The following is a 14,605-nucleotide window of genomic DNA, read 5'->3' as shown; positions in this document are numbered from 1 at the left end:
GAAACAAGAGTACAGCAGAGAATTCTGCTACAGAGAAACGTGTCCATCCCCAGTAAGAATCCCCACAGTTTACAAACGCTTTCCCAGCCATTCTCCATTTCCCCTCCCACAAACCTGCACATGAGGGTTCTAAATCCCTTCTTATAGAAGGAAATGATGTTCAGAGAAGCTAAATGACTTGCCCCAGATTCCACACTAGCAAGTAGAAAGAATTAGAATCCAAACCAGATCCTCTCCTACCAAATCTTCCACTCTTCTTTACCACCTCCCTTCCTTGGGATTCTGTTTCTGTTCCAGGGAGTCAAACTCATACAATTCTCTTCAGCATAAAGGATATTCAGTTTCCTGCATAAGCTGTAATTAACACACGCAAAAGCCTTTCAAGGTGACCTTGCCCCCACTGCCTCCCTCACACAGGAGCTATATTTAACTCCTGAAAAGCAGTCAGCACAAGGCACTGGCTTTGCAGCTGGGTTTCTTTGCTGCTCCTTTTTTATTCTTTTCCAGCCCACATGAACCGTGGTCTTCCCTGTGCGCTCTGGGACAACAGGAAGTGTTTGTTTTAGTGATCACCAGTGCTAGACCAAATCGTACTGTCCCCTCCAACGTCCTGGCCACTGTTTGGCCTTCACTTGGACTCAGAGAGAAGTGCTTATATATTCAGAGAAGGAAGTGAAGCATCCCAATGGCCCCAGATGGGTAGATTGCAACAACTTGGAATAGACTGTGGGCATGGGAAGGAGACATTTCTGTACCCAAGGAGTGAAAGAGCAGTTCTACCCACCTCACCTGTATTGCTGGGGACCTTTCTGCGGAGTTAACCCAGGGCTTAACATAGATGGAAGCAGCATCCTGAAGGAGCACTGGGAGCAGTATTCTTCCCATTTTGCAATCTTCAGTTCCCACGCCTGTAAGAATAAAATTATGAACTTCACTAAACTAAATTATGTAAATAATACACATAAATCTCTTAAAGCAGGGTATGACATGTAATAGTAAAGGAAGAGTAATGTAAATAGCTAACATTTATTGAGTAATTACCGTGTGCCTGATACTGTTTTAGGCACATTCTCATGCGGTTAGGGCCCATTCCCACTGGTGAGGCAGATATGCTCACAGGTCACCAGTGATGTACATAAGACGTTGGGCAGTTACATAAGTGTCCCAAAGATGCACAGCTAGAAAATGGAGAACAAGACCTGAACTCAAGTAGTTTAGGCTGCTCATATAAGTTGGTTACTATTTATTTCCCAATTTATATGTTAGGATTAAAATTCACCAACTACAAAATGCACATCACTAAACCAGTTGGCAGCCATAGTCATATGAGGGATACAAGTTTGACCAAATAGGGTTTGGGAAGCTTAGCCACATGAGAAATTGGGCTTCTGCTCTCTCTTGTTCCCTGGAGCTTTCTGTTATCTTTTTTTTCTTCTTTTTTTCAAGCATCTTCTTACCATCTTGCAGCACTATAAGGACAGGCTTGGTTTTAAAATCACATTAACTAGCTATTAGACCTTATAACTCGTAAGTTTGCTTCAAGCATTCACTCATTCCACAAATACTTAAAGCAGTTACTCAGTTAGGCAGTAGCAAAAGCTGGCACTATTCCTGCCCTCAGGGAGTTAAGGCTCAAATTGGGGAAACCACAGGGAATTGGTTCTAGGACCCTCACAGATACCAAAATCGCAGGTGCTCAAGCCTCTCACCGTCGGCATTTGCACGCCAAGGGTTCTGCAGCCACCAGTTTTGCATCCATGGATCCGGGGGGCCAGTGAAAAGTCTAACATTTCATTATGATAAGCACCACAGGGACAGTGAAGCTATGACAGTATAAAATAGAGGGAATGTATGTGGTCGAGAGGACAGGGAAGGTTTCCCTGAGGAAGTCAAGAGCGAGTTGAGAGCTGAAGGGGGGCATTACTGGTTGGTAGGAGACGGGAATTCTGACAGGCAGAGGGAACAGTATATAGCCTGGGTTAACTGGTTAAGGAATGGAATATGAAAGCAGCTTGGAGGGAGGTATGTCTGGAAGGGCCTGTGGGATTGAAGGCCACAGAAAACGTTCCTCTTTCTTTCCCTCCCCCTACCTAAGCACTGAGGCCGCATCTGCTAGGTGTACTGCTTTTCTTTCCACTGCTATAATGCCACACTTCATTAATGTGATAGCTTGTTAAAACACAGTATGCTGAAAATCATCTCTAAAGCCACGATCAAAAATTTTTTAAGTAATGTACTGGTTCTTTCTCCAGGTCAGGAGTCTTTATGAGATGGAAATGGGTTATTTTGTTGTTTGGAAATGAGAAAGGAAATTTGAGTAAACCAAAAGGAAAACTGCAGACCCTTCATAAAACCACATTCTGACAATTCTTCATGTTTTCCATTTTAATCATGCTGGTTGCATTTTCTCTGACTTTGATAACAAAGAGGGATGAGTTATCTTTGTTCTAAAGAAGCTTGTCAAGTGGTGAGGTGGGGAAAAGAGAAACTGGTTTCCTCCTTCAGCTTTGCATTTAATGAAATTGCAACTTGCAAGCTGTTTCCAAGCATTTTTGTAAAGTCCAAAGACTAAAAGGTGCCCAGGAATGAGATCACAAGTCAAAGTGCCCACGGACTGACTTGGTAGGAGCCCAGACATGGTTTATTATTCCTACGGTTTCCTGAAGATGAATTATTCACTTCTCTTTTGCCATGGAAATTGGACTTATTACCTTTGAGATCTCTCAGTAAATCTGACCTCCCCTGCACTAGAACCCACACTGGCTGTGATGAAAACCTTTTGCTTAAAGGTTTCACTCAGGTTGCACCAGGGGTGCAGACCAGGGATACGGTCCTGGGAGCAAGTGGCAGTGCTTTTTACCTAGGGCTTAAATATCTGCTCTCTACCATCTCATGTTGATTTCAGTTAGGTGAGGAGGGTGGAGGAGCAGAAAGAAAACTGATCTTAGTCTTAGATAAGTATTCACCAGGAACAATAAGCATAGAGTGGTCTAATCTTAGATATATATTTTAAGTAGGTTGCTAATTTTATTTGGCAAACTTTTTTGCATCCCAGAGAACAACTATCACCCCTCTTGGGTTTCTGTGCCTGTCTATTCCACTTGGTGAAAGACTGAAGACTTATAAACAACGATCAGACCATTTCTTCCCGGTTTTTCCTCACTGGACTTCACTGTACCTCCCTAAGGCTCAACTAAACCAAAAAAGAAAAAAAAATCAATGAAATGTGTTCATTGTTCTAAATAAATTCTAGACGTAAAAGAGAGCCCTGTCCTGATGCCCGCCAAGAGCAGATATTACCTGGACCAGAAGTGAAGCTGGGAGAAGTTGGTGAAGGGGATAAGATCTTTCCTGACTCGGGGTGGCAGGGACAGGATTCTGGGTTGTATTAGTGCCTTTCCAACTCAAAGATACTGCCCCCTCACCCATCATGGAGGGGGTCCTTGGGAAAGGGAGCACTGCCTCCAACTGCCATAACCACCCAAGCTCAGTGTCAGACCCAGGGCCATGAACAGTCCATGCGGCAGGATTTGCAGAGTCCCTCAACATCCTCTTGCCCCAGTTACCCTCTCCCTTGTGCCCAGCACTGCACCTGAATCTGCTGGGAGGTCCCATGAAGAGAATACTGCCAAGTACACTGAGCACTATATGCATCTCTTCATTTCATCTCCACAGTGACCATGCTCAGCAGCTACTGCTTTACCCCTCCTTAGCAGATGAAGAACTGGATGCTCAGGGAAGTCAAGATACTCCCCACTGTGGAAAATGGCAGAGCTGGGAGCGGGGCCCAGATTGGGTACGCCCAGCCTGTGCTCTCAGCCAGTCTTCTATGACTCATCTAAGCATCAAGCTTTGTGTAAATTTAACACTGGCTTCAATTAGTTGTATGACCATAGCTAAGTCAAATAACCTCTTAGACCTTCATTTCTGACATCTTTAAATTCAGAGGGTAGACAAGGTCAATCACTACTGTGTTTACTGAATAAATTCTCATTGGGCATCTACTATGAGACACAAATTGAAACAGGTCCTCACAGAGCTTATTTAAAAAAAACTATAGCAAATCTGTTGCTAAATACTATCTGATCAATACTAGTTCTGGGGAATATTAGGAAATAGCAACAATAATAATATGGCCTCCTTGATGACTGCTGGCTCCAGGCAAAGCACCAAACAAAGTGCTTTGCAAGCATGACCTTACCTAGTTCTCCCAGCCTAGGAGGTTGGGATCCTATTATTCTCACTTGACAGATGAGAAAACCAAGGCCAGAGCTCTCTAACGTGCCCATCTTTGTACAGCTCAGAAGTGGCAGCACAAGAATTCCAATTCGCATGGGTCTCGCCCCAAAGCCCTTAATCACTGTGCTCTTCTAAACAAGACTCCACATTCCAGCTAGTTACAACCTGCTGTAGGGGCTCTCAGTCCCACCTTGACTCTCAGTTATTTCAGAAGGGGATATCTAATGATAATTTTTTAATGTGTGAGGGAGGTCTTCTCACATTTTTTATGTTCACAGACATGCCTCTAGTATGTCTTCTGGTGGAGTATTTTTCAGAGGTTGAACCTTGAAATCACTGGAGTACTTGTTAAAATGCAGATTCCTGGGTCCCAGTACAAGGCCTACTGAATCAGATTCTCCAGAAAGGAGGTCCAGGAATCTGCTTTTCCAGCAAACCCCCTGGGAGAGGGTATGACCATTTGTCATAAGCATTATACCATTATATGCATATGATTTCTCCCCAAATTAAATTATTTGATGGGTTAAATCCCTGTGGTTTGAATTCTCTGGAGTTAAAGACGAAGAAGCCATCAAAGACACATGTATATACATCACACCTGAAAGTGAGATTTTGGGCAGAGTCTTGGATTGTCTTTGAAGAGCTAAGGGCTGGCTGAAAGCTTTCCTGCAACCATGATGTGTAAGTTTCTTCCTGGGATAGCATCCTGCTGTTAAGTCAGCTATGTGCTTTGAGTCACTTGTTTTTCTTTTCTGTAATCTTCACAGTTAGGGCTGTAATGTTCAACAGGCCCAGTGGAGAAAGACCCACCGAGCAGGATTCCAGCCCTACAATAAGGGGGTTCGCCTCTTCCCTGCCCCAGTCTGGCCCCCCTTGCTCTGAGCCCAAGTCCTCTGATGGAGGACTCAGGTACAGGGGTGCAACCTTTGAAGTCAGACGGCCTGGCCTCACCACTTACTGGCTGGGTGACCTCACTTATCTGAGCTTCCGTCCCTCGTAGCACACAGACAGAAATACTCGTGCAGTTTGTGAGGACTAAATGAGATGATGTGCGTTAACTGCCCCGCACAATGGTAACTGCTCAGGTCAAGGAAGGGTTCTTGCCCCTTAATGCTGCAAGCTTAACTTTCCCCCCAGGGCTCATGCTTTAGACCACCTGCTGCCTGCCAGTTGCTTCCAGGCTGCAGAAACAAAGCTACCAGGACTAGGCAGCTCCTCACTTCCCATGTGCTTCTCCCAGACTCACTCAGCTCCCTCCTTTGTCTGTTTGGACTTTTATGATTACAACTCAGTTGAAAGGAAAACACTTAGAAATCAAGGTCCCATGTTAGGAATCCCATTAAGGACCAGGAAAAACAAAAACAGAAAAAGTGTTATAAAGAAAGCTTGGGTACTAAAACTCATGTTTTTAAATGCAGAGAACTCACTCAGAACCTTATTTTTCTTACTGTAGAAGCAGGAGAGTTTTTAGAAGCCAGAATGTTGCCACACAGGGCACTAGCTGATAGCAGCAAGAAGAAATTCTTGGAACCTCACAGTCTAAAGAAAGAGAGACAGAAAGGAAGGCGGTCAGGGAGATAGGGTGGGAGAGACAGACAGACAGATTGACTTGAGATATACAAACAGTTTAGCAATCTGAGGTCATTTATTGAAGGACAGCAATTCTCAGAAAGGTATGTCTGGGATGGAGATGCCTTCGGGGTCCCCAGGATGCTTTCAGGTGGTCCACAAGGTCAAATATATTTTTATACAGTACTAAGACCTTATATGCCCTCTTCACTCTCATTCCCTTATGGGCGTACAGAGGAGTTTTCCAGAGGTTATGTGACATGTGATGATGTGGTAGCTCTGAAGGTTAATGGGATGTGTGCCTGAGTATTCTTGTGTTTTAAGTTTTTCTCAGTTTTAAGCGCTAAAAAAGTCAATTAGCTAGCTATAACCCACATAAAACAAAAGTTCTTGGGGGTCCTCAATAAAAGTGTAAAAGAGTCCTGAGGCCAGAAAGTTTCAGAACCACTGGTAGGGAGGTAAACAGCCACTGCACCCTGAAGCCTTGACACTCCTGCATAGCACAGCCGCGTCATGGATGCTCAAATATGAACCATGGCTGCAGGCCACAAGAAAGCTCCCACGGTTACCCTGTGGGGCCTTCCTTGTAGCACTTACCACGGCCTCCCTGGTGAGTAATTATGAGTGTGGGGGGTGTGTGTGTGTGTATGCACATGAGAGAGAGAGAGAGAGAGGGTGACAGTGGAACAATATCTTACTCATTTTCTAATTCACCCAAGTGGCCAGCCTGGCACATAATTAGAGTAAATCAGGACACATTTTGGAATTGAGTTAACTGACTTTTGGTGTGTCTGCTGGTGCCAGAGAGGTTTGTGATTCCATTCGAAAAGATTTCTTTCAAAACAGCTAAAACTTGGCTAAAATGACTGTAAATGATTCCCTGCTTCAAAGAGAGAGCTGTACCCCCCTAGAGCCCTCACCCAATGGCATTGCAGGGGCTCTGGCCCTGGGAGCAGCAGGGCCTCCAGGCCTCTTCCACTTAGGCTCTGGGGTGAGGCCTGGAGTTTGACAACACAGTGGCTCCAGGAATCACACAAACTTGAGATCAGCCCAGCACCTCCTCTTTCAAGTTGGGCGACCGTCCCACAGCTTCCCTCAGCCTCAGAGTCACCTCCTGGAAAATACATATCCCAGGAAGACCTACTCACATACGTGCTATGGGGATGAAATGAGACACGGCGTGGGAAGCCCCTACCTCAGGACCCTGAGGTGAGAGAGCCCATGAGGCGGCAGCTGTCAGTATGGGCCTTGAGCTCATTTCCAACACATTTGAGGAGATGCACAGAGAGTCTGCAACATCACAGGTTTCCAACAAGTGCCACTCTCTGTACATAAGATTTCTATTCTTAGAAAGTTCTCTTGTGCTCATCTCTCCATCCCTCTTTCATCCAACACACACAGCACACCCACTCTGAGCAGGCCCCAGACTAGACACTAAGGAAGTGGAGATTCATGGTACAGCCCACAATTCCCTGAGCCTCACGCCTGCTGAGGTACACTCAGATCTCACAGCACAAGTCAGCATGGCAGGTACCATAGTGACAGTACTCAGAGCTGACCTGGGGTGAGATTTTCTCTGTTCAAGGCAAGGCAGTTTTCACACATGTCATAATTAATCCTCACGGCGACCCTCTGAGGTAGCTGCTGTTATTTCTCCCTTTTACAGAGGGGCAAACTGAGTCATGGGTTAAGTAACCTGCCAAAGGTCCCACAGCTAATGATGGCGCCTGAATGTGAACCCAGGAAATCTGGCTCCAGGACTGATTCTCTTATGCACGATTTTATAGCCCCTCTTATATATCTAGACCCTGTAGCTGCAGGTCAGAGCCTCACCGTTTCCTCAGCAGGGCCCTGGTAGGGAGAAGCACATGGAGCTGGGAGTCAAGAGACTGGAGGAAGTCTTGGCTCTTCTGCTTCTCTGTGTAACTTCAAGCTAGTTATCTTCTCTGAGCCTTAGTTTCTTCATCTAAAAAATGGGTGTGATCATCAGACCAATCTCAAAATTTGGTAGGATCCTATCAAATACTGCAAAGTGATCTTGTGCCATGGTTTAAAGTATAGAGTGAGGGAATCAGATTCAGTTGAGGCTCTGCTGGCTGTGTGGCCCTATGGAAGTTATTTAACCTCTCTGAGCCTTAGCTGCATCCTCCATATAATGGAGATAATAAAATACATGAGATGAGATTTAAATAAGACAATAAATGGGAAAGAGCTTCGCAAAGTTCACAGTAATTGTTCAACACACGTTAGCTCTTATTATTATGCAAAGTTGCAAAGGAGGACAATATTACTACTGTAATGGAGCCGGTCTTCGACTCTAAGGCAAACCAAGTCCCAGGATACTGCTTTGGGACAGGGAGACATTGATGACATCATGGTCTTGACACACTCCAGTCTTTTTAAAGGACTCTGTGCTCTAGGATCTTGCAACTCCGTGTGGTCTCAGACCCACAGCATCAGTTTCAGCTGGGAGCTTGTCAGCAATACAGAATCTCAGGTCCCGCACCAGACCTCCTGAGTCAGAATCTGCATTTTGACAAGATCCCTGGTAATTCCTATATACATTCAAGTTTGAGAAACATTAGTGAGCGTGGAAAGAAAGAATGGCAACAAGAGTTTGGGACCCAGGGTGGGAAGGGTTAACGTTGAGTCTGGCTCCCACCAAGCCACCGGAAACAGAAGGTTCCAGAGATTGAAGTGTATGGATTGACTGGACAGGAAGGCTTCCTTCCTGCCCTGTGTCCTGGACAGCCGGGGCTCCTGCCTGGGCCTGCACTGACCTTCGAGCTGCAGTGAGGAAGGACCTCTGGGCCTGCAAAGCAAAGGGCAGGCTGGGACAAAGAGAGGGCTAAGTGCCTCCACTCAGGATATCTGGAAGGTTCAGTCCTCAGGCCAAGACCAGATGCAGTCTGAGGCAGAGTGGGGAGGCCGGAAAAACGTCACAGTTAACTGAGCAGGGCTGTCCCAGGGGAGGCTGGTGGCCAGCACTGGGACAGCTGTGTGAGGGCCTCTGAGGTCTCCCTGTTGCCCTGGGCCCTGCCCTGTGGCCCCTGCTTCCCTGGGTCCTGGAGGGTAGGGGTGAGGCCTGGATCCTGGACACAGAGCTGTGACCATGCTCCATGGGCCTTCCTCCTCAGTGCTGGAGCAGCTGCTCCCTGAGCTCACAGGGCTGCTCAGTCTCCTGGACCACGAGTACCTCAGTGACACCACCCTGGAGAAGAAGATGGCCGTGGCCTCCATCCTGCAGAGCCTGCAGCCCCTCCCAGGTCAGCCATCTGCACTCTGCCTCAAGAACCCTCCCAGGGCCTGCTAGCAGGAGGAAGCCTAAGCCTCACAGCACGGCATGCAACTCTTCATGGTCTAGCCAGCATGCCCACCCGCTTCAGCCCTTCTCCACCACCGCCCTGGCTGCGCTCTTCGTCCTCGTCCATCCCCAGCCCTCTACAAACTCACATGCACAACACACATGCCACACACACTCACCTACACACCACATACCACCCTCACACACTCAAGACGTTCTCCCATACATAACACAGATCTCCCATACGTAACACACGACACACCCCACATGCTCTCTCAAATGCAACACGCTCACATACGCATCACACACACACAACAAACACTCGAGCACACTCTGACATGTGCATACACATCACTCACTCCTACACTCGGACACACATACACACATATTCCCTCATCTCTAAGAGTTGTATACCTGCCCCCATCTCTACTCTTGCCCCTCCCTCTACTTCCCACAGCCTCTGTGCCTCACTGTATGCTCAGCAGCAAGGCCTCCTCATCTGCCCCAGGCTTTTCTCTAACCCCAAGTCAGCCACAAGATGTTATGTGTAAATCAAGAGCTCTGGAAACTCTAATGAGCTGTAGTGTGTCCCACAGAGTTGGCGGGGTCTGAGTGATGTAGTGGGAAGTTACCACTGGGTGACACTGAGCTTCCCTTCTCAGCAGCAAAACGGGTCAATGTCATTGGCCACCTTCACAGGGCTTTTGGAGGACGAAAGGGGCAGTAGTTTGCCAACTGTCTCCCAGCTGTCCCCAAAGCATCCCTTCCACTCTGTTCTCTGTACTGGGCTCTGGGCATCCTTTCACTTGGAAAAAGAGATCCTCAGTAACAATTAAAAAGGGAAACAAAGTTTGAAAGCAGGGGAATAATTTAGAACGTGCACATGCTTTACCAACTAAGTGCTGTGTCCTGTGTGGGACAGCAGTCTGAGTGGGGTGGGGGGATCTGGCCGTCCTCAGCATCAGCAGCAGTCCCAGGCGCCCTCTCCTCACTGCTGGAGTGCTACCCTCCGTCCTCACAGCCAAAGAAGTCTCCTACCTGTATGTGAACACGGCGGACCTCCACTCAGGGCCGAGCTTCGTGGAGTCCCTCTTTGAAGAATTTGGTAAGCAACCCTGTCCCAAACCCAGCTGGAAGTCATCCGTTCCCCCATGTGCATGTGAGCTGCCCCAGTCCCTGGAAGAAGCCCCAGATTGAGCAGGAAAATACCTGCATGTGGGCCTGGCTCTAACATTACAACATTAAGCCACTTTGGCCAAGTCCCTTGTCTCTCTGGGCCCTGCCAGACCTGAAAATCTAGTCAAAATCTGTATGGTTATGGAAAGTCATCCCTGAGATTTGAGGAAAGGTACCGATGAACATGCAGGCCAAAGAAGGCTGGCACACAGGGCATTGTCTCGCCTACTGCTCGCATCCATCGTGGTGGCTGCCTGGTCCCTGGGTTGAGCTGTCCCACCGCTCAGCAAATAATGGAGCTGTAATGGACTAGCAGAAGCACCATGGGTGTGAGAGCAGGTGAGCCAGGTTGTGTGCAGGGTGTGCACGAGCTCTGCTGTATCCTGAGGGGAAATTGCACTGTCCAACACAGGGCACAGGGAGAAAGCTACGGGTCAGGTGAAACGATATATGGACTGACAGATTTAGGGAAGATACTGTGCCTTCATTAACATAACACTTGAAAATTTCCAAAGCACCATACCAAATATTAACCCATTTGATCATCTCAATGGCACTGGGAGCTAGACAAGGCAGGGATTATTGTGACCACTTTACAGACGACAGGGATGAAGTCACTTGCTCAGGGTTACTAATGGAGGAGGCATTGTAGCCCCCAACCCCAAATCCAATCCTCCTCTCCCTCTGCCATGCTCATCCTCCACTTTCTCTGCCTCAATGGCCTGACCCTCTGTAGACTGTGATTTGAGCGACCTTCGAGACATGCCAGAGGATGAGGGAGAGCCCTGCAAAGGAGCCAGCCCTGAGCCAGCCAAGAGTCCATCTCTGAGACATGTGAGTTCCTACACTCTCGGGCCCTCTGTTCCTCTGGAGTGGGGAGAGAAGCTCCCCTCCAATGCGGCTGTGCAGGACCTGTGCTCTCTACTATGTGATGGTTAAGGGCAGAAACAGCATTGTGAGAATGTTTCAATGACTCATGACATGCTCACTGTGCCCGTGCCAAGCAGGGATAATGTGATAAATGACCTGTCCCTTCTGGCCCAAAGGACATCCCCACCCCAACCTCTGATCACAGTTGTACAGGTGGAGTGATGGGGAAAGCTCTGGACCACAAGTTGGGCGGCCTCTGCCCTCCTCCCTCCTGCTGTGTGGCCCTGGGCAGATCACTTCCCTCCTCTGAGCCTAACATTTTCACCTACAAAAATGAAGGTTAGGATCATATCTAAGGTTCCCAGCCTTGGGGCCATGGAATTAGGACAAAGGGCTCAAATCACATCAAGCATTGTCTGTCAACTGCATAATTCACTATTATCATCACCATAAATGGTACCAATTGTTGACCACTTACTGTGTCCTTTCTCACTGAGAGACTGCATCCTGCTTTCTAGGAGTTCCTGCCTCCCTCTCCCCCAGCCTCCTCCCCATCACTCTGCCTGCTCTCCTGGCTTTCTGGGTCTCACACACCTCCTTTGTCCCCCATCAGGCAGCTGACCTGCCTCCACCGCTCCCCAACAGACCTCCACCCGAGGACTACTATGAGGAGGCCCTTCCCCTGGGACCGGGCAAGTCCCCAGAGTACATCAGCTCCCACAGTAAGTTCTGGTCCCTGGGGGTCAGTGGTGAGGAGAAGGAGGCTCCTCTCCTGAAGTTCCTGTGTGTCCTGCTAGGGCTAGAGCGCCAAGCCTGGCACCATCCAGCCATGCTGATCTCCTAAGGAGCTGCCTGAGCACCCGGCCTCTCCAGTGACAGCCTGGGTGGGCCAGTGGGCATGACCTGGGGGTCAGGGGCTTGGGTTCTAGTCTCAGTTCTGTGTGGCCTTGGACAATCCCTTTCCCTTCTCTGAGCCTCAGTTCCCCTACCTTTAAAATCAGGAAGGGGAGCTAGACACACACATATAAATGCACTAGGATAGAGATTCACAGACGACTACTACTGAGTTGAGCACAGGGACTTAACATCACATACAAGAAATTCTAGTATAGTTTTTAGATGACCCAGCATGTACGGTGCAACTTGTATAATACGTTTGTGTGCTGCTGTCCTGTCATGCAGCAGCACAGTGGCATATTCTCCAACCACCAAAACATACGTAAGATAGGTCTATCTGTGCTGATCAGAAATGAATCCCAAGATACATACTGAAAAAAAAAATCAAACAATACTGCATATAACAAAATGATTCCATTTTTCTTTAAATAGGGTACCCACACGCACATGCAGTTAACAATTTTTCTAGGATAAGAAACTCTTAACATTATTTTCCTGTAAGGAAATGAATAGAAATCTGGGTGGAGGGAACACATTTTCCCATTCATAGTCTTTCGTACTGATCGTCCTTCTCACCATGCTGCAGTAAAATACACATAACATAAAACTGGCCACTCCAACCATTTTAAAGTGTCCAGTCAGTGGCATTTAGCACACTCAGTGTTGTGCAGCCACCACCATCATCTAGTTCCCAAACATTTTCAGCACTCCAGAAGGAAACCCCATAACCAATAAGCAGTCACTCCCTGCTCCCCTCTCAACGAGTCTGCTCTCTGTTTTTATGGATGTGCCTAATCTGGGTATTTCATATCAACAGAATTAAATGATATGTATAGCTTTTTATGTCTGAGTGTTTGACTTAGCATAATGTTTTCGAGGTTCATCCATGTCACTGCACATATCAGTACTTCCTTCCTTTTCAGGGACAAACAGCATTCCATAGTATGGATATACCACAGGTTGTTTATCCATTCGTCAGTTGATGGACATTTTGGTTGTTTCCGCCTTTGGGCTATTATGATATATTATTTTTATGATTAATAAACTAGTTCAAACAAAACTAGTGAAACGCTGGGTTTGGAACAGGGGATCAGCAGCCCTCTTTAGCCCAGATAGTCTTGGGGTCTGTGTCACTGCCAGCAGCTGATTATGTGAAGTGGGTAACTTAATTTTATCCACTTGAGGACGGGGAAGAACCAGGGGACAAGTGCTGCTGGACCCTGAATCCCAAGTCAAGCCCCTCAGCTGGGTGAGGCTCCTACCCCACCTCCCAGGAGCAGCAGGGATCCTGGGGCGGGAGGGAAGGGAGTGTCTCAGGAAAGGCCAAGGACCATGTCCAGGGAGAGGGTGCCAAGCCCGTCAGGAAGTATCCTTCCTCTCACACAGTGTCCAGCCTGCCAGGTGTCCAAGCACTCCCCCAGTGCTCCCTCCCTCTCCCCCTTCGCATCTCTTCCTCCCCCACCCCCACCTCTGGCTTCAGCACCCTCAGTCCACATCACAGAGATGTCACCAGCATCTGAGACCTCAGAGTGAGTGCCTGCTGGGAAAGGCAGCTCTGAGCCTCGCCTGGAAGATAGAACTGGGTGTCCTAGTGCTGGGAATTTGAGTGCTGCCGTCCTCAGGAAACAGATGGACGGCAGGGGCAGTGAGCCCAGAGCAGTGCTTTGAGGAACAATGTGATGTGAGAGCAAGTTGGACTGGGTGAAGGAAGGTTTCCTGGAGGAGGGGACATGCACTTATTCCCTGAGCTGGCAACCTCAGCTCTGATCCAGGCTCTATCACTAGCAAAGTGTGTGGCCTCAGTTTCTTCAACTGTACAGTGAGCCTGGTACCTAGCTCCCTACATTGTGGGAATCAAAGAGATAATTATAATAACGTCTGGCATTTGTCTGGCACATTCTGTGTGCCAGACACTGTGCTGAGAGTCCAGATGCATTATATCCCTAATTCAAGGTGAGAACTGTTCATGTCGCTTTGTAGGTGAAGATTCTGAAATGAAGGGAAACAGTTTTCTTTCCAAGGTTACTCAGTAAATGATGGAAACAGATTTGAATTCCAATCTGATCAACCCCAAAGCACATGCCCTTAATCCAATGAACTTCAAAGTGTGCTCCAGAGACCATCTATATCAAAATAATCTTAATTGTTTTTAAAAAAAATCTGATTCCTTGGAGTTCAGTACATTTGCTATTTTTACATATGTTCAGAACTGTCCTATTAAACAGTTTTTTTTTCTCAGTGCAGACTCCTCAGCCCAGCCCATACCGGTGAATCAAATCTTTGTAGATACAGTCCAGGGTTCTCCATTTTAAAGAGCCCCCTCCCCAGTAACTGATGCAGAATACAACGTGGGATACGCCCACTCTGTACTGCACTGACTCCCGTGAACGGGAAAGCGCAAAAATTCAGCGTCGGCAGCTGTTGTACTCACTATTGTATTATCATTATCTCCCCTACTCCAGTTCCTCCTTTGCAGGCGCAAAGGTTTAGAAGGAAATGAGGGGGTGACTGTATTAAGAAGTAAGCAGAAGGGCTGAGGTGGAAGATGAG

The 14,605-nt window shown here is 47.5% G+C and overlaps 1 protein-coding gene and 1 long non-coding RNA gene across 15 annotated transcripts in view; one reads left to right on the top strand and one right to left on the bottom strand.

The window, feature by feature from the left end:
* LOC107033535 (uncharacterized) overlaps positions 1-14,605 on the bottom strand; it is a 92,913-nt gene that overhangs the window by 45,420 nt on the left and 32,888 nt on the right. For 10 of the 13 annotated variants that reach the window (XR_012067134.1, XR_012067106.1, XR_012067135.1 and 7 more), the window contains exon 3: positions 790-908. This is a non-coding gene — a long non-coding RNA (uncharacterized lncRNA). Of the gene's footprint in view, positions 1-784; positions 909-14,605 lie in introns of all 13 variants that reach the window. The other 3 variants (XR_012067107.1, XR_012067130.1, XR_012067137.1) reach the window with 1 other exon arrangement.
* Positions 1-14,605, top strand: part of AFAP1L1 (actin filament associated protein 1 like 1) — a 57,734-nt gene that overhangs the window by 13,861 nt on the left and 29,268 nt on the right. For both annotated transcript variants that reach the window (XM_006204462.4, XM_072955092.1), the window contains 4 exons: positions 8,946-9,074; positions 10,134-10,217; positions 11,025-11,122; positions 11,772-11,880. In XM_006204462.4, the coding sequence (XP_006204524.2) occupies positions 8,946-9,074; positions 10,134-10,217; positions 11,025-11,122; positions 11,772-11,880 (420 nt within the window). The remainder of the gene's footprint in view (positions 1-8,945; positions 9,075-10,133; positions 10,218-11,024; positions 11,123-11,771; positions 11,881-14,605) is intronic.

The sequence above is a fragment of the Vicugna pacos genome, chromosome 3 (genome assembly GCF_048564905.1).
Source record: "Vicugna pacos chromosome 3, VicPac4, whole genome shotgun sequence".
NCBI classification, from domain to species: domain Eukaryota; kingdom Metazoa; phylum Chordata; class Mammalia; order Artiodactyla; family Camelidae; genus Vicugna; species Vicugna pacos.
The sequence above is the reverse complement of the archived record's forward strand: the minus strand, read 5'-3'. Positions and strand labels throughout refer to the sequence as shown.